Source organism: Dermochelys coriacea, chromosome 5 (assembly GCF_009764565.3).
Source record: "Dermochelys coriacea isolate rDerCor1 chromosome 5, rDerCor1.pri.v4, whole genome shotgun sequence".
Lineage (NCBI taxonomy): Eukaryota > Metazoa > Chordata > Testudines > Dermochelyidae > Dermochelys > Dermochelys coriacea.
In genome coordinates this window covers 18,330,240-18,350,810 of record NC_050072.1, presented here as the reverse complement: position 1 = coordinate 18,350,810, position 20,571 = coordinate 18,330,240, and the positions used below count along the sequence as shown (strand labels likewise).

Below are 20,571 nucleotides of genomic sequence, written 5' to 3'. Positions count from 1 at the left end.
AAAAAACATATATCAAAGGGAAATACACATTTCCATTAAAAAGGTAATACCAGACACATACATTATCTTTTATAAGCAAAATGGCATATCATTTAGAGTGCAAATTACCTGTATTGACGAGAGGAAAAAATGAACTAAAATCAATAGAAAAAAAGCTATTTACTTCAGTCTTATTGGAATTCCCTCTGAAATGACTATAATTGACCCTGATACAGTCCATTCAACCAGCAAGAGACAGATTTCCACACTAGGAAGTTTATGTATACATTGATATCAGCCACAGCTAGATAGGCCCCATCAAAATGGTGTAAAGAGAGAATTATCCATTTCAATTATCACTGCAATGCAGCATCAAAGAACTGGGCAACAAGGGGAATAAAGGCTTATGCCAAGCCAGTGATTTATAACAAGGAGCAGGAGCAGATGTATCCATTTTGTTTTCAGCATCTTGTGTAGACTAAGTTCAATGTAGCATGAGGAAGCCTAGACCAATTCTCATTGCTACTGTTATAATTATTGATGCTTTTGTGATAACTGATGCTGATATTATACTTAGATAACAGTTACCCTGGAAAAGGACATCGCAAGAGACACTCCAGCTCATTCAAGTTCAGGGCCATTTTTATACCTAACAACATATAAACTATTTTAAATAAATTCTGCAATAAATGTAAAAAAATTACTTTTGTGCTCAGAATAGAATCTCTTCCTACTGTAGCAACAACCTCGCTAATCAGGAGCAATCCAATTAAATACCTGTGTGCCTTAAACTGTCACTGATTTAGAGGGAACTTAATAAAGTACTATCAATTCTACCCTAAGTGTGAAGCCAGGGAAATCTCTTTAGAGGATTATTCATAAATTCACTAGTAAAGAATCTCTGTATGCTTCTAATGTAAAATGTATTCCTGGGTTTCTCGCACTGTTGGACACAGGATGCAGGTCTCACAAAGGGGATATGGAGTTACTCAAAGTAAGTTGTAATTACATATTTAATGTATCCATGTGAGTTTCTAACAAGATTGGCACTTTTCAAAGGAAACAGTAGAATGGTTCCAAAAAAAAAAAAGATGTCCAGTGTATTATGCCAGTTAATTAAGATGAATTGTGAACAGTAAATAATTAGTTGGTGCTTCTTAGAATTAAACACAAGGCAATTTTAAAAAAAATAAACTTACTTTTTGGGTTTGATGAGTCCTCTTATCTATCTCTTAGTTTACCACTGTGCTCAGTAAGGAAACTGCTCCTAATGGGCCAGATTCTGCCATTTTACTTATGAGGGTGTACCTTACTCCTAGAGCAAATAATATTTAGTTCTGATTCAGCAGTGTACACAGAAAGATAATGAAGCAAACAATTAAGCAATCAATTTGCAAACATCTAGAAGATAATATGGTGACAAGTAATAATCAGCATGGATTTGTCAAAAACAAATTGGGTCAAACCAACCTGATAGCTTTCTTTGACATGGTAACAAGCCTTGTGGATAGGGGGAAAGCGGTAGATATGGTATATCTTAACTCTAATAAAGATTTTGATACTGTCTCACATATGTCCTTCTCATAAATAAACTAGGGAAATGCAACCTACATGGAGCTACCATAAAGTGGTGCAAAATTGGTTGAAAAACCATTCCCCCAGAGTAGTTATCAGTGGTTCACAGTCATGTTGGAAGGTGGTTGCTACATTTCAGGAAGGATGTAGACAAATTCGAGAGAATCCATAGAAGAGCGACAAAAATTATTAAAGGTCTAGAAAACGTGACTTAGGAGGGAAGATTAAAAAAAATTGGTTTGTTTAGTCTGGAAAAGAGAAGACGGAGAGGGACATGATAATAATTTTTACATATGTAAAAGGTTGTTACAAGGAGGAGGAAGAAACATTGTTTTTCTTAACCTCTGAGGATAGGACAAGAAGCAATGGGCTTAAATTGCAGCAAAAGAGGTTTAGGTTGGACACTAGGAAAAACTTCCTAACTATCAGGGTAGTTAAGCACCGGAATAAATTGCCTAGGGAAGTCGTGGAATCTGCATCACTGGAGATTTTTAAGATCAGGTTAAACAAACATTTGTCAGGGATGGTCTAGATAATACTTAGTCCTGCCATGAGTGCAGGGGAATGGACTAGATGACCTCTCGAAGTCCCTTCCAGTCCTATGATTCTATGATCATCCATAGATCTCAAAGTGCCTTTACAAAGGAGGGTAGGTGTAATTATCCCCATTTTGCAGATTAAGAAACAGAGGCATAAAGAAATGAAATGAGTTGCCCAGCAGTTGGTCCTCCCACGGGGCTCTTTTTGCAGAGCTTCACAGTATAGGTCTACTTACCTCCTGCCTGCAGTGCAGTACTCAGCTCTCCTTATAAGCTCCTCCTCCAGCCTGTGCATGTGTGGCAGGTGTGGCAGGATTGAGCTGCCTAAGCCCTGAGCAGTTCCTAAACCCCTTCCTCTCCTATGTGGGGGTTTGTAAACTCCATTGTAGTTGCTTAAGAATTAAGTATTTTCGTTAGCCCTCTCTTGCAGTGCATGGTATTTTGATTGGAAGATGGGTTTCTTTCCTCCTCCTTTACTACAAATGTTCCAGGGCAGTTGCATGTCTGTGGTGCTGATTTGTTTCTCCCATCTCCACCCCATCCTACCAGTGAATGTAATAGCTACAATATAATCACATGATTAAATACTGTGTTTAAGTCCAACTGATTGGCAACTGTATATTATCACAGTGCATGGGATGGGTTTATGTGACTGGCATCTGTCATGTAAAGATTTGTTTTATTTTATATAATTTTATTTTTAAATTTCAGCACACGCTGAAAACATCCAGTTAGCGTAATCTGTGCAGCCAAAGAGTAAATAAAAGAGTGTATATTATTTATTAGCTTTGACTTTGTGGTTCCCAAATCCAAAGCCTTTTCTTTGTAGTTAAAGGAATTGGCCTTTAGGATGTGTATTCATATATGGTACCCCTTATATATAGTGAATGAGGGGGTGCAAAAGTCAAAGAGAGGCCAGTTTTTCCACAAAGCTAGATTTTCAAAAGAGTTCAACTACCAGCAGCTCCCATGGTGACATTTTTCTTTTGAAAATACCAGCCTCAATAATTAAAAATCATGAGTCAGGCCCCCCAGAATTGGCTTAAATATTGTAAATTTGAGGTTCTTTTTACTTGCCTCCTGGCTTTTGAGCTCTTAGAGTTTTTGTCCTTTTCTCCAACATTGACAGCTAGGAACTTACTATTATTTTTCTTTTAATAAAACCTGATAGTCTGACATAATTATATACATCTGGAGGGTCAGCTTTTTAAAAGTTTTTATGTGCTTTTTTTGTTCATTGAAAGACATAAGATGCTTTGTTTCAATATAACTTTTTACATTTGAATTGAAACAATGGGAGGTAAAATTAAAATGCACAGCATTAAATCTACTCAGCCTCTGCTGCTCGAAACTTTATTTCACCTACAAGGAAGTAGTATTCAGTACTTGGTCTGAATTAGTAGGGCTAGCTAACTTCACACCATTAAGCAGCTCCTGATTTAACTTTAAATAGTTAAACCTAGCTTGGCTGCCTGTGTGGAGTTGTTGGAAGCAACAGTACTCAGAGGTGCACGTTAAAGTAGAACGGGGTTGTGAAGCAGAAGAGCAAGTTCAGTTCTGTGGGAAGGTGTATGCAACTGTACCTTCTCTGGTTATGCAAACTTAACCTTTGGAAGCTTCACCTTGAGAAGGGAACCTTTTATTTTTGGGGAAGTTCTATGGTCTGAGTTATACTGGAGGTCAGACTAGAGGATCACAGAGGTCCCTTCTGGCCTTGGAATCTATGAAATCTTCATCCACAGATCACTTGTCCCATGAGGACAAGATCAGAGGCTCAAACTGTATAAAGGAGTGACTCATAGATTCTTGCTCTGAGCAAAAGGTGTTATGGACTTGTAACCCCAGAACAAAAACCTTGGAGGTTGAAGTGCTGACACCTACCAGAGCCCTTGTTAGAGTTGGGATAATCTCTGCTTATTGGCATGCATGTAGGTTTTTTTATTGCTTTTAATATGTTTTCTCTGTAATGCTTTTGCCTTAAGAATAAATGTGCTTGCTTAGGAAAAGCTGTGTGGTACCTTGTAACTGTGGGCAATTTTGCTGTTTAGAGCCTCTAAGGAGAAAGTAGAGTAGGCTCCAACACCTGGCTCTTGACTCCAAACATGCTCATTGGCCTCTGGTTCCTGAACTCTGCACTGAACACCAAGCCTGGACACCCACTTCCTGGTAACAGTTTTCCGCAGATGCTGACCCCGCATGGGGGAGTTACAGCATAGCATTTTGATGCACACAACTCTAGCCTGACCTGTGGGGAAGTGTAGACATGCCCTAAATCTCTCAGAACAGAATGGGTGCCAAGTAGTGCCAAATGTCATGCTGTTTGTGATGGTGCACAAGTCTATTAGAAGGAGGTGGGCCAAACTCACCAGTTCACAAATCATTTTGCAAATGAACATCCAGCAGAAGAGAAGATTTTGTTCACAGCCAGCCTGAACCAGTGACCTAGAAATGAAAATCACCTTTCCTTCTACCCACTCCCATTACCAGATCTATCCAGATGTCTGGGAAGAGCAGATTTATAAATTGACTGAAATTTTTGACATCTTTCCAAAAACATCCCAAGCCAGTAATGCCCTGAGTAGATCTAGATGATGACAAGACAACAATCTGTTAACAGTCTCACAGTTACATGTTCTGCTTTGACGTATTGTAAAAGAGCCCACTGCTTATCTCCTTGGCATGCAGCCACAATAGCAGCAGCAGTAGTTGTTTTTGGATCATTCTTTGCCAATGATGATGATGGTTCCTTCTGGCCTTAAAGTCTGAGTATATAATGCTAGTCGCCCCAGGAATACCAGATTCCTGACATTAAGGGGTTAAATTGCACCTCTCCCAGTAAGATATCACAAAGAGCTGACTGGCTGTATAACTTTGCCCTTGACCAAAAGCATACAAAGATTGTAGAGCATATGTCCTGAGAAACAGACAGATGCTTCATGTCATAAAAATGACAGGTGGAGATGTAAAAACTACAAGTCTATTGACCCATCATCTACCTACACTGGACAACACATCAATCTGCACTTTCGGGTAAGATTTTCGAATGTTATGAGTTAATAATCCATAGACCAACACCCCATGCATTACACTGACATTCTGAAATCCAGGCTTCCATTGTATTGTTGGCTAGAAAAATATGTCATTAGTTTATTATTAATGTTGAAAGCATGAGCCAGGAATTCTAAATATTGACACCTTAAATGTTTGAATGGGAAATAACTGTGGTAACCGTGTGTTGAGCAATGTTGAACATTTGAAGCAAAGGGCCCGATTCAGCATTGCCATGTGACCCCAGCCAGCCACAGACTAGGAGAGGTACAAACTCAATCCCTCCATCAGTATCTGCACAAGGATGAGTCTGCTCTGACCTTATTTTTTTTCCTATAAAGAAAACAAAATTTGCAAGTTAAAAGGACAAAGATGTGTATGTGTTACATACACATACGCTTTTGTTCTTTAACTTGCCAATTCATCTCTTTTTCTCTCTCACACACACACCTATCACTGCGGAGCTAGTTGTGGCTTGATAGTTGAAACTGGGTTCTGAAATGGGCTTAAAATGTGGCACAAATCCCTGTTTTCCCCAACACCTGACCTTTTCATGTGAAATTTCACAGTGTTATTTTTTATGCTCTTTGAATTTTCTAAGATGTTTTGTTTAGATACTTATTTAATAGCAAGTGTTTAAACTTGGTTGTGGCTGACATTGGTCTGTGTCAATCTGATTATTTTGTTTATAACTATTTTAAAATATTGCTTATCTACACAAAAATTGGTTGAGAAAGAAAACTTGAGTAGATCTGGTCAACATTTTTTAAATGTAGTTTTTAGGGATGTTTTAGCCATTGTTTGTTTAGTTGCAACTGACAAATAAAATCTTCTCTGTTATAGACATAAAAGCTGATATTTTCAAAAGCACTTGGGGGCAGATTTACAAAGGAACCAGATGGATACAGATGGATACCCACAGAGATTTACAAAAGCATCCAAGCAGGCAAGGGGCCTTACTCCTACTGACTTCAATTAAAATCAATGGAATTTGTAGATTTTTTTTCAAAAGCATGTAAATGATTTAGAAGCTTAAATCCCACTGACTTTCAATGGAACATAGGCTCCTAAGTCACTTGTGGCTTTTGGAAATCCCACCCAAAATCTTCTGTTGGCAGCCACACATTTCTGTCCAGTTTTATTCTCTCATAACTGCAGACCAAACACTGCAACCTTAATTCTGTCCCTTATGAATGTCAGTCTTCTAGCAACCCCTTTACAGACTAACTCATCCCAATATAATACGCTACCACACACAAATCCACAACTAATAGTGCTAGAAGGGGGCAGTTTGGTAGAGCAGTATGTTGAGAATAATGAGGGGGACAGGATTAGGGGCTCAGGAGCCTGAATCTCTGAGGTGCTGTGAACTGACAAATCTCACAGGATATGTGGAGACAGCTTCCTCAAAAAATCCGGGGGCTGGATTGAAGGGCCTAACATAGGCATCCAATTGTGAGAAATTTGGCCTGAGTGTTCGTCTCCTCTTGATAATACATATGTGTGCTCTGAAATGCTCTCTGAATAATCAAGCAGTTCTGTGTTGTCATTGATGTTTGACCACATATTTGGCTCATTTCAACAGGTAGATGTTTCCCTGAGGAAAATCAAACAAGAGATTAAATACCCACTTAAAAGAAAAGCTGGTTTTTCCTTGGCCAAGAAAAACCTGCAAGTAGCTACCTCTCACTTACTGTTTCTAACATGGGGACAAAGAGGGATTTAGAACTGAATATCACTCCCTTGATAATCACAGTATGTCCTGTCACAACACTGTTATTCATTTGATTATTTTTTATAATAGAAGGCCAGAACATAGAATCAAACATTTCAAGCCTGTTTTTATCTGCTTCCATTACTCCAAAACACATTTTTTTTTAAATTAATGGAGATTTGTTCATGCCTGGTATGGAGCAGACCCTGTAAGGGTTCAAATAAATTACTGCAACTCTTTCATGATGATTTTTTTTTAGCAATCATAAATATAGTGATAGTTCATCTTTGATACTGAAAATGCAGATTTGGATGATAGATTATAACAGAGTGGATTAGCTCCTCCTGTTTATCAGTTTCCTCTTGATTTATTAGGGAATAATGGTTTTTATCATGAGGCCAAACCTGATGCTTTTATTCAGAGTTCGATCCTTCTCCCACTGAAGCCACTGACTTCAATAGGAGAAGGATCTGGCCTCCTGTTTTTTACTCAATGGACCTGATCCTGAAAGCATTGAGGACTTTCAACTCCCCTTGCAGAGAAGAAGGTGCCCCGCACCTTGTATAGGAGATTCAGCACCTTGGAGATCAGGTCCACAACCAGTAGAACCAGGAAAGCTCCTTCATCCTGTGACTGCTCATGGAAAATACATTAAACAAATGCCAGTCCTTCCTCTAAATTACATTATCTTTCTCCTTTCTCAAATCTGCCTTGAATAGTGAAAAATGTACTGTTACAATATATTACAGTCAGTCCTGTAGCACTATCTTCCAGTACTAGGTGACCTCTCAGATAATGGAAATGCCCTGCCTTTCAGCTCTGTCATAACTAGTATCACAATAATCTGCCACAGAAAAACAGTTACACTGCTGAGACCCCTTAAGACCTAGACTCATGGATGTAGAGATTCATATGATTATGTTAAGGAGAACAGATTACCTACAGTAATTCATCTTCCCCTGAAAAACTGGCCTCCAGTCCTGCTGACAAAGACCACACAACCACTTCCCTAGATTGCACTTATCTCATTTCCAATCACAATAGATATGTACTGAGATAATAGCAATCTTCTGCCCTGACTGTAAAACCTTTAGTCTGTGGATCTTTATCACCCACAACATATGTTGAAAATTACTGATTGTGACCAGTATTTCACTCTTTCATTTCTCTCTTCACACAATTGCATTTCTTTAAGATGGGAAGAAGGATCTAAAGCAGCAGCATCAGGCAGTCCTACACTTTTTTCAATAATACATAGTCGATCTGCAAAGTCAGGTCTAGTTAACCATGCCTCTCTGAAATTAAATGCTCATCTTACTTAATTTTATAGATGTCGGGCCCTCCGACTTCTAGCGGCAGTGCTCATAGCAGCCACACTACACTGATTTGGCAGCTAGAGGGATTTCCATGGGTGCAGAGAGGCTGGATTGGCCCAGAGTGTGCAGCAGAGAGTTAATCCTGTCTCAAGCAGCAATAACTCTTCAGCCTGTGGTTGGTTTGGTTTCTGGAGGAGGAGAATGCCATGTAATGCAGCCCCTCCTCCCAAATATTGAGCTCACCCACTTTTCTATTGTCAATGGACTATGTGGCTATTTTGTGGAGGGGGAAAAGTGGCTAGGCTCCATGGATGGGGTCATCCACTTAGCCACTTTTCCTCCCTGTGTGGGATCACTGGCTTTTCAGTGGATTTGCTCCCTTCTGCACCATGCAGTGTGTGGCGGGGGGTGAGGGGAGGGGTGTACATATGGATACACAGATGGGCCTCTGTGCTGCAGTTAAATAGGTATAATAATATTTCCCTTCCTCTAAGGGATGTAGTAAGGCTTAATTAATTATTCCTTATCAAGCCCTTTAAGACTCTTGGATGGAAGGTTAAATGTAATAGCAAAGTAAAAGGATTCCATTAGACTGCAGATGATCAAAGGCAATATTTACAGGCTGCAAATTACACGACAGTTAAGCAGTAAATCAATCAAATTAAGTGTATATTGACACATCTCCCTATTAATCTTTTCTTTTTCCAACCTCTTCCAATACACACATCACAGAGAAACAGGGTTATTAAAAGACATGTGTCATAAATATAAAGGGATGGATAACAACCTTCCTGTATACAGTACTAGAAAATCCCTCCTGGCCAGAGGCACAAAATCCTTTTACCTGTAAAGGGTTAAGAACCTGGCTGGCACCTGACTAAAAGGACCAATAAGGGGACAAGATAATTTCAAATCTTGTGGGGTGGGGAGGTGGGAAGGTTTTGGTCTGTCTGTTGTGTGTGCTTGCTGGACACCGATCAAGGAAGCAAGCAATCCAACTTCATTAGAATTAGTAAGTACTAGCAAGGGAATGCGTTAGCTTATTTTTGTTTTGGCTTGTGATTTTCTCTGTGCTGAGAGGAAGGTGTATTCCTGGTTTTCTTTTTGTAACTTTAAAGTTTGGCCCAGAGGGAAATCCTCTGTGTTTTTGAATCTGATTGCCCTGTAAGATTATCTTTCATTCTAATTTTACAGAGGTGCTTCTTTTAACTTTTTTCTTTATAATAAAGTTCTGTTTCTTTTAGAATCTGATTGGGGTTTTTTTTAGTGTCCTAAAAAACCCCCAAGGTTGGTCTGTGCTCATCTTGTTTATTCTCAACCCTCCCCAGGAAAGGGGGCAAGGGGGGTGGGGGGATATTAGGGGGGAGTAGGAACTCCAAGTGGTCCTTTCCCTGAGTTTGTCTAAATCTCTTGGTGGTGGAAGCGCTACCTAATCCAAGGTACAAGGGAAAATGTGTGCCTTGGGGTGTTTTTAACCTAAGCTAGTAGAAATAAGCTTGTGGGTCTCTCATGTGGGTCCCCGCATCTGTACCCTAGAGTTCAGAGTGGGGAGGGAACCCTGCCACATGTCTTAATAGCTAATGGTGGTGAAGATAATGGAGTCGGTGCCCCAGCAGGGAGGCTACCTTCAAAAAACACAGAAAAGCTCAATCCTCCAGCTAGAACTAGACCAATTTCTGTACTCTCTGCTGCTCAGCTGCTCTAATAGCATCTTGAAGAGTCAAAATAATAACTCACAAAGTCTCCACATGTGGTATGAAAAGATTAGACAACTTAAGCGGGCAGGGATTTAAATCTTGACTGATAATACAGTGGTGAAATTATACACCATCAAAAGCAGAGGAAAAGGGGTTGGAGTTTAGTCGAAATGAATATTTAATCTGGAGACAAAGACCTTCATATAAATCCATCCCATATATTTTGGATGATTATTTCAAAAGCTGAAACTTGTGCTTGTTGATCTCTTAAACTGATTACTGAGAAACTATATGCACTTTTAGAAACAGTCATTGACAGACATGCACTTCAGATGTCCTTTTTCATTGGTTTTTATTTCTTAACAAAGCTAGATTGCATAATACTTCTATATTTTCAAATAACACAGATATCTTGAAATTCAATTTGTAGTGCAGCTGTATATTTTATTGTACAATAGTTACATCATGTTCCAGGAGACAGCACCATAGATACAGACTGAATTCCAGCACAGAAGAGAGTTGTTTCAAAATGATAAGATCATTTTGTCAAGGGGGGAAAATAATGATGGGAAAAGATATTTTCTCCACCATCAAATTCTGATACTTTGGAGCAACCTTCAAGTTACTGAATAGGAGAGAAATTCTATTAAATACTGTAGGAATCCCTATGTTATTTGAGCTTCACATACACTAAGAGCAACACTAGGAAGTGTTGGTGCATGTTTATGCAAGGATCTCTTATGAAAGTGCATTCTTGATAGATACATTAATGTAATTTTTTAAATTGCAATATAGATATATATATAAATGGTTAAAAGGAACATAAAAATGGTCAAACTGGGTCAGACCAATGGTCCATCTAGCCCAGTATCCTGTCTTCTGACAGTGACCAGTGCCAGGTGCTTCACAGGGAATGAACAGAACAGGCAATCATCAACTGATCCATCCCCTGATGTCCACTCCTGGCTTCTGGAAAACAGCAGCTAGGAGAAAAGGAGTACTTGTGGCACCTTAGAGACTAACAAATTTATTTGAGCATAAGCTTTCGTGAGCTACAGCTCACTTCATCGGATGCATTTGGTGGAAAATACAGAGGGGAAATTTATATGCACACACAGAGAACATGAAACAATGGGTTTTATCATACACACTGTAAGGAGAGTGATCACTTAAGATGAGCCATCACCAGCAGCAGTGGGGGAAAGGAGGAAAACCTTTCATGGTGACAAGCAAGGTAGGCTATTTCCAGCAGTTAACAAGAACATCTGAGGAACAGTGGGGGGTGGGGTGGGGGGAGAAATAACATGGGGAAATAGTTTTACTTTGTGTAATGACTCATCCATTCCCAGTCTCTATTCAAGCCTAAGTTAATTGTATCCAGTTTGCAAATTAATTCCAATTCCGCAGTCTCTCGTTGGAGTCTGTTTTTGAAGTTTTTTTGTTAAAGGATAGTCACCCTTAGGTCTGTAATCAAGTGACCAGAGAGATTGAAGTGTTCTTCAATTGGTTTTTGAATGTTATAATTCTTGACGTCTGATCTATGTCCATTTATTCTTTTATGTAGAGACTGTCCAGTTTGACCAATGTACATGGCAGAGGGGCATTGCTGGCACATGATGGCATATATCACATTGGTAGATGTGCAGGTGAAAGAGCCTCTGATAGTGTGGCTGATGTAATTAGGCCCTATGATGGTGTCCCCTGAATAGATATGTGGACAGAGTTGGCAATGGGCTTTGTTGCAAGGATAGGTTCCTGGGTTAGTGGTTCTGTTGTGTGGTGTGTGGTTGCTGGTGAGTATTTGCTTCTTGTGTCTGTAAGCAAGGACTGGCCTGTCTCCCAAGATCTGTGAGAGTGATGGGTCGTCCTTCAGGATAGGTTGTAGATCCTTGATAATGCGTTGGAGAGGTTTTAGTTGGGGGCTGAAGGTGATGGCTAGTGGCGTTCTGTTCTTTTCTTTGTTGGGCCTGTCCTGTAGTAGGTGACTTCTGGGTACTCTTCTGGCTCTGTCAATCTGTTTTTTCACTTCAGCAGGTTGGTATGTAGTTGTAAGAATGCATGATAGAGATCTTGTAGGTGTTTGTCTCGGTCTGAGGGGTTGGAGCAAATGCGGTTATATCGTAGAGCTTGGCTGTAGACAATGGATCGTGTGGTATGATCTGGATGAAAGCTAGAGGCATGTAGGTAGGAATAGCGGTCAGTAGGTTTCCGATATAGGGTGGTGTTTATGTGACCATCGCGTATTAGCACCGTAGTGTCTAGGAAGTGGATCTCTTGTGTGGACTGGTCCAGGCTGAGGTTGATGGTGGGATGGAAATTGTTGAAATCATGGTGGAATTCCTCAAGGGCTTCTTTTCCATGGGTCCAGATGATGAAGATGTCATCAATGTAGCGCAAATAGAGTAGAGGCATTAGGAGACGAGAGCTGAGGAAGCGTTGTTCTAAGTCAGCCATAAAAATGTTGGCATACTGTGGGGCCATGTGGGTACCCATCGCAGTGCTGCTGATTTGAAGATATAAATTGTCCCCAAATGTGAAATAGTTATGGGTGAGGACAAAGTTACAAAGTTCAGCCACCAGGTTAGCCGTGACATTATCGGGAATACTGTTCCTGACGGCTTGTAGTCCATCTTTGTGTGGAATGTTGGTGTAGAGGGCTTCTACATCCATAGTGGCTAGGATGGTGTTTTTAGGAAGATCATCAATGGATTGTAGTTTCCTCAGGAAGTCAGTGGTGTCTCGAAGATAGCTGGGAGTGCTGGTAACATAGGGCCTGAGGAGGGAGTCTACATAGCCAGACAATCCTGCTGTCAGTGTGCCAATGACTGAGATGATGGGGCGTCCAGGATTTCCAGGTTTATGGATCTTGGGTAGCAGATAGAATACCCCAGGTCGGGGTTCTAGGGGTGTGTCTGTGCGGATTTGTTCTTATGCTTTTTCAGGGAGTTTCTTGAGCAAATGCTGTAGTTTCTTTTGGTAACTCTCAGTGAGATCAGAGGGTAATGGCTTGTAGAAAGTGGTGTTGGAGAGCTGCCTAGTAGCCTCTTGTTCATACTCCAACCTATTCATGATGACGACAGCACCTCCTTTGTCAGCCTTTTTGATTATGACGTCAGAGTTCCTCAGAGCATGGAGTCACATCCCTGCCCATCCTGGCTAATAGCCATTGATGGATCTATCCTCCATGAACTTATGTAGATATTTTTTCATCATGTTATAGTTTTGGCCTTCACAACATCCCCTGGAAAGAGTTCCCCACAGGTCGACTGTGCATTGTGTGAAGAAGTGTTTGTTTTAAATCTGATGCCTATTAATTTCATTGGATGACCCCTACTTCTTGTGTTAGGTGAAGGAGTAAATAACATGATAATAGCTAACATTTAAATAGCACCTTGCATGAAAGGATATCAAATTGCTTTTCATATTTATAAAGTGATTTTCAACCTGATTTCTCCTCACTCTGGGCTGAAATGTAGCCACCTCTGGCGGACCACAGCAGGGGAATAACAAGAAAAAACAGCACTGCAAAAGAGTTTCATGGCAGGAAATGTAGAATACTTTGCCCAAACAAATCTGCAGTACAGGAGAACTTTAGGGAGGCTGAATGTAATTTCCCAAGTTGGAATTGGTCCTGCACTAACCTCCCTATTTGTGCTCTGGTGGTAGGGGGAGGGAGGGTTGTTTGTTTGTTTGTAATGATCACAGATGAGAGTATCTTGGTTTTCTCTCCTGATTAACATACCCAGTGTGTACATGTGGTTTCTCCATTCCATTCCAAAGACATTCCACACATATTGTAGTTGGGTTGAAGCTAGCCCTTTCCTGGATTTGATTTTATTCACAAAAGGAACACAGAATTAAACAGTATAAAATCCAGCTAAGCCTTCTCAAAAATCTTGGCATCTCAAGGGACTTGTCTCCAAGACCTCAGTCTATTTCCCCCAACCACAGAGAGCCACTTCCATCTCCTTCACTTAGATGGGCAACAAGTCACTTGCAACAGTGAATCAGGAAAACCCATTTAACCCTTTCCACTGAGGCAAAATGTGTTACAAACTAAAGGAGATTACCCTTCTGACAATAAAGTTGACTGACCAATTGGTGGTGCTGTGAAACGTCAAAAATTGGTCCAGCCTGGGTCCCTTTCTCTGGGATATTGATCGGCTAAGTGGGACAACCCTGAAATATTGCAGAATACTCTGAACTAAAGAAAGTTTATCTTCCTTCTGAGGATGAAACATATGTACAAATATTTACAGCTGGAGAAAACAGAGAATAAAGTGCAAAGCCCTGCAAAGAAGCTCCCAAATATACTGAAAACTAATAAAAATATTTCCAATTAACCATGAATAGATTAAACATCTAGCAACTGGAAAATTTTCCATGCCCTTCAAGGGGACTCGTATTTGACCCTGTATGTAAAGTGTGAGAAATACTCTGTGTGTGTGTGTGTGTGTGAGAGAGAGAGAGAGAGAGAGAGGGAGACACACACAATACAAAGTCAACACACCAACTAACAATGTACTGTACTCTTCAAATCTAATAAACAATTCACTGATCAGATCAAATATTTTGAAAATACATTGTAAGAACATATATTATATTACAATGAAAATAGAGGGAAGATTATTTTGACCATCCATATGGACTCTGTTACTAATATTTATAACGAAGAATTATTTGTAAACCTTGAAGAAATTCAGCATGATAAATGCAGAGCTGCTGCAGAAGTAGATCATTACTAACCCTATCTAACTTGGAAACATCATTATACCGCATACTTACATTCAGGCTGCGTGGCAACCTTGATGGATTGCGAGCTCTCTCCTGGTCCCCATTCATTGTATGCCACCACTCGGAACGTGTAGGTCTCCTCTGGTTTCAGATTTCCCACTGTAAGCTGAAGTGTCTCAGACTGTGTTGTGTTCTGTGCCCGTTCCCTAAGTAAAGACATTAGAACAGCAAAAGAACTTTAAAATTAACATAGCCTTCCAAGCAATACTTATTTAATAATACTTGGCAAGCTAGCAAAGTATCGCTAATTCTTTTAACTCTGATTTTGGGCTATAGAGTTTCTTTTAGGTGCCTGAAGCATTATATTACAAATTAACTCATGTGACGGGGCCCAAGATAAATGCTGCAAGGACTACAAGAACCTCAGAGATGTTCTATTATAAACACTTAATAAGCAATGCAATCTTCTGGTTCCTTCCCTGCCTTAATACAATAGGAAATGGAAACTGATGGGAAACAAATAGATATTCAATAAACAGAAACATATGTGATCTTGACAGTGAGATGTGTACTGGATCATAAACACTGGGCTAATGACAGAAAAACAGGTTCTGATGGTTCCACAAATTGTTTTGTCAGCGCCGCTAACAGATGTGCCTTCTTGATGATAATGGGGACAAAAGTATACCACCACCCAGGTAACTGCTGTGTTCAGTGGTGTCAGTAATTGTAGCTAATGCAAAGAGATCACATAGAGATGAAGTGTATCCATTTGATTGATTCTGTCTCCATTACAAAGGTCTGAAAAGAAAGCAAATTTGTAAAGTTTGCGCTCTGCCCCACTTAGCTCTTTTAGCATCTTGGCAAAAATAGCACAGAGATTATTAAATGGTGTTCTCATAGCCTAGGAAGGCAAACAGTCTCTGATACATATGTGCAATTCCCATGGCTGTCAACAGCCGTTGAGCACACAGATTAAGGGCGATATATTGCAAAAAGTATCTGGGAGTTTGGCCTGTTTATGAACTGAATAAGGATTTTAGCCTCAGTCCCATAAGATAAGACTATGGTTGGTCTTGTGCATGTACCCAAAGCTGGGAGAGAGAATAAAAGGAGTCCTCCTTCCTTCACACATCTTCTCAGATTCCAGCCAGGTTACTGATCCTGGCCTCTAAGTACACAAAGACTAAGTGTGTGTCTGTTGGTGGCACTGGACTCCCTAAATAGGGCAGGAGGAAGCCATTCTTTCATGTCCTTTCCTACTGATCAATAGACAGAAGCCAGCATCAGGAGAGCACGTTACACCTTGAGAAAGGAACTGCTGTGACCACAGCTGTGTGGAAACACCCTGCATTCTTAGAGGCATTCGGAATACTCCAGGCCCAATGCCTCTGAGGGTGGCAACTGGGGCAGTGCTCCTCCATACTTCCCTCTGCTAGACTGTGGCTTGAAAGCCACAGAGGGATAGAATCTTCTGATTTTGAGGAACAGTGAAGGCTTAGTAGGTTCACGCTTCGTGTTTGGGCTCCCTAGAACCTCACCTTCACAGATTCCGAGGCCAGAAGGAACCATAGTGATCATCTAGGCTGACCCTTTGCATAGGTCAGGCCACAGAACTTCCCCAGAATAATTTCTACAGCAGATCTTTTAGGAAAACATCCAATCTTGATTTAAAAAAGGTCAGTGATGGAGATTCCACCATGACCTTTGCTACATTGTTCCAATGGTTAATTACCCACATTGTCAAAATTTACACCTTATTTACAATCTGAATTTGTCTAACTTAACTTCCAGCCATTGTATTCTGGTGTACCTTTCTCTCATAGACTGAAGAGTTTTCGTTCCCCATGTAGATACCTACAGACTGTAATCAAGTGACCCCTTAATCTTTTCTTTGTTATGCCAAATAAACTGAGCTCTTTGAGTCTATCACTATAAGACAGGTTTTCTAATGCTCTAATAATTCTTATGGGTTTTCTCTGAACCCTCTACAATATATGAACATCATTTCTGAATTGTGAGCACCAGAACTGAACACACTATTGCAGCAACAGTTGCACTAATGCCAAATACAGAGGTAAAATAACTTCTCTACTCCTATTCAAGATTCCTGTTTATGCATCTCAGAATTGCATTAGCTCTTTTGGTCACAGCATTACAGTGGGAGTTCAAGTTCAGCTGATTGTCCACTATGACCCCCAAATCTTTTTCAGACTGACTGCTTCCCAGGATAGAGTCCCCCATCTGAAAGCATGGCCTGCATTCTGTGTTCCTAGATGTATACATTTACACTTAGTCATATTAAAACACATATTACTTGCTTGCGCCTGATTTATCAAGCGATCCAGACCCCCTGTCATCTGCAAACTTTATCAGTGATCACTTTTTCTTCTACTTTTGCAGGACTATGTCAACATTACTTTCCTAACCACCAGGCTACAGTGTCAGTCTCTCTTTCTAGAGGAGAGCACTTCGGGGGGGGGGGGGCAGGTTCAAGTCCTTTCTCTGCTTCATTCAGACAAAGCACTGGTGGATTAGACAAAGCACTGGTGAATATAGTCTAGGGAGCAAACCGGCAAAGTCTTACATAGGAGATAGAGGGGACCATAGGTCTCTTCTAATGGTGCAAGCAGATAAAAAGCAACAGGTCGATTTTCTGTTACATGGGCCAGAGAGCTGTGGAGTAGTGCTGCTCCTCCAAAATGGGAAGAAGAGGGGAGCCCTCCCTTTGCTTTTAGCAGAGAAAGTAGATCTGTGCTTGACCAACCCAAACCCTCTTCACCCTGGTCTCTTCCATCTCCAATTTCTATTATTATTCTGGTGGAATCAAGAACCAAGCCAGTCCCTTCTTTTGGGAAATGGAATCTGTTGAACTCAAAACCAAAATAAGCCATATTCCAGGCTCATTGACCCTGAGTGCAACTCCGCTGAAGTCAGTGAGGCAGCAAGAGATTCATGTCAATGCAGAATCTAGCCCACAACAATCTTTACATTAATTCTTTGCAATGCGGGAATTCACAACAGAAGGAAATGAAGAAAAAAAATAACTTCAGTGAGCTGTGGGATGATCAGATACGTATTGCTATTGCCTATGAGAACCACTTTTTTGTTGAGATAAATAAGTAACAGAAGAGACCCTTCAACGTACAAAATGGTAGAAAGGAAGTGATAAGAGGAAAACAGAGATGAAGCAAAAATGGGAAATTCCATTCACCTAAATCTCAAAAAATGAAACTTCTCTTAAGTTCAGCAGCTTCTCTAGAACTTTAGATGTGCGTGTTTGCTTTTATATATCTGTTTATCTTCATCTGTGGCAACACTACCTGCAGTGATGTCCATCTTACACGCATTAGGGATGATACACAGCACATTAGGGATGATACACAGCCTCCAGCACTTCTGCAGCCAATCTATTCCAAATAATATACGAAGGAAATACTTGAATTTTCTTTCCCTGTTATGTAGAACTCCAGTCAAGGAACTGAAGAGCCTATATTGCCTGCTGAGTACCATTATTTCCCCTAACTGTATCAAATCTACACTTTATTCTTAAAGGGCCTGAATCTCCACTGCTTTACAACTTGTGTAGTCTGTGCAAATTGGGTGCAAAATGCTACCAATGGTGTGCGTGAAAATGCTAACATAGTAGCATTTTGTCCTCTGCAAAACAATGAAGAATCAGGCCCATTGGACACAGACAAGGGTGGTATTTATAACTATTTTGCTTCTCAGATTTACATTTCAAGCTACTGTTTACATCTTAATCCATTCAGAATTAGGCTTGTCAGAACAAGTGATCAATACGCATATAGTGATTATGGCTAGAACTTTCAAAGGCAGCTCAGAGATTCAGGTACTCATCCTCCATTGAATTTCAGTGGTATTTGGGTGTCTAACTCCCCTAGGCTCTTTGAAAAACCCCAGTCTAAGTTGTTCCCATTCCTGGCTAGCTTGCTGTATACTAACCAATACTTCCCTCTTTATACGTTAGAAAAGATGGACAGTGTTATATTAGAGCAGGTTCTATTATTTGTCTAATTCTTATTTTGGGGGTTTTCCAGCTGTCATATTGAGGATATCTTCCAAACAAAGTATTAGAAACCTGACATCTGAGTCTAGAAATGTTCTTTTTGCAACTGCAACACATAATTTTCCTATATGCCTTATATCCCAGATTAATGACCTGAGACTAGCTGATGTATTGTTTTATAAAATCTAAGGAGTGTTTTTATGCTTCTTCCACTTTCTCCTAACTTCAAAAAATAAGAAATGTACCATAGCAAAAGTAAATTTTCCAAACTTGACTGAGTAAGGACTGAGTAATAACCCAAGTAAGGACCTCAGGATTTAACCTGGGAAAAATAACAAAGAAAAAAGGGCTGAGATTCATGAAATCCATTTGGGACTTTATAACTCCTTTCAAGTTCACATGGGAGGCAACCTAATACTATGGTGATGGGCAGTAGTATAAAGCCATAAGATAGCTAGACAGACAGATAGATAGATGTTCAAAAACGGGTGTTCTAAATTATGCTTTCAAATCCTATATTCTTACTTAGGCACCTACATAAGTGATTTGATTTTCATATGAGAAGGATGAGCATCCGTTAGGGCACTAGGCTAGGACTTGGGAGACCTCAGTTCAGGTACCTGCTCTGTGACAGCCTTCCTGTATGACCTTGGGCAAGTCACTTAGTTTTTCTCTGCCTCAGTTCTCCATATATAAAATGGGGATAATAGCACTACCCTACCTCATAGGAGTACACAGACAATTGTGAGGTGCTCAGATACTACAGTAATGTGGGCTATATGAAGTATCACAGATAGTGAGGAGGATCCAGCAGCTCCCACTGAAATCAGGAGCCTTTAACTTTAGACAATCAGTTTTTGAAAATCTAGACCACCGCATTCATGTGTAAAATAAACAACAGTTTCTAACATGATTCACTTGTTTATAAGATGGAGCCTACAATACGTAATTTCCAAAGGTGAATGTAGCTCATCTTACATAAGTGTATCAGGGTGTTAATAATGCTATTACATTGTTCCCATACACCTCTTAGGTGAGCAACAAATGCTTTTACAATGTATCAAACACCTAATTAATTGTTTCAAGGTGGAAGAGTCATGTTAATGTTCCTTGCTGTGAAATGCATATTATTAATTTAATAAGGTTTTAGCACCTTAAGTTTTTTTGGTACCGCCCACTATTTTCACTCCTGGGAAATAGAAGACCTGGATTATAACAGGAAAACAACAAACATGAACAGTGCCTCTGGGAATAATTTTTAAAAGCTTTAGGATGAAAATCTTTCTGGGAGATATGTATTAGTCAATACAAGGGTAGCTGAGTGAAATTCTATAGCGTATATTACACAGGTCAGACTAGATAATGATCTGATGGCCTTTCTGGCTTTAAGATTTTGCACCTGTTAATTTGTTACCAAAAAGAAAAACAAATCAATGCCTTGGTCCTTTATAATATTAATGTAGGCCCTGATCTTCCATATATGGACCTTTACATCAAGGGGAGTCCTTGTTGTCTCCAAAAGGATCAATCTCTTTGCAAAATCAGTGCCTTAATTTCATTTAGCAGAGAAAAAACAGATTTATTAATAGTAACTTAGAAGGAAGATGGGCACAAACCAAAATACTAGATCCAAACACAATCAGAATTTGAAGGGTTAGAATCTAAACGTGGACTTTGCTTCTTGGGCCCATGTCTAGCTCAAAATGTTGGACAGGAATATATATTACAGTATAAATACAGCATTCCTCTTTTTATTCTCCACTGAGAAGATTGAATTCCATGAATACTGTGCACAGTTAACTAGACATATTCTGAGGTAATATTAGAACTGAATGTAATTTTTTCTCATAATAACATGCATTAGATCAGTGATCTCCAAACTTTTTGGATCACGCACCCACGGGCCAGCTCTAGGGAAGCAAAATTAAAAAGAAGAGCT

General features: G+C 39.9%; 1 protein-coding gene across 2 annotated transcripts in view; it reads right to left on the bottom strand.

Moving 5' to 3' along the window:
• The window catches only part of DCC (DCC netrin 1 receptor), a 975,841-nt gene that overhangs the window by 275,159 nt on the left and 680,111 nt on the right, over positions 1-20,571 (bottom strand). For both annotated transcript variants that reach the window (XM_038402401.2, XM_038402402.2), the window contains exon 9: positions 14,654-14,808. In XM_038402401.2, the coding sequence (XP_038258329.1) occupies positions 14,654-14,808 (155 nt within the window). The remainder of the gene's footprint in view (positions 1-14,653; positions 14,809-20,571) is intronic.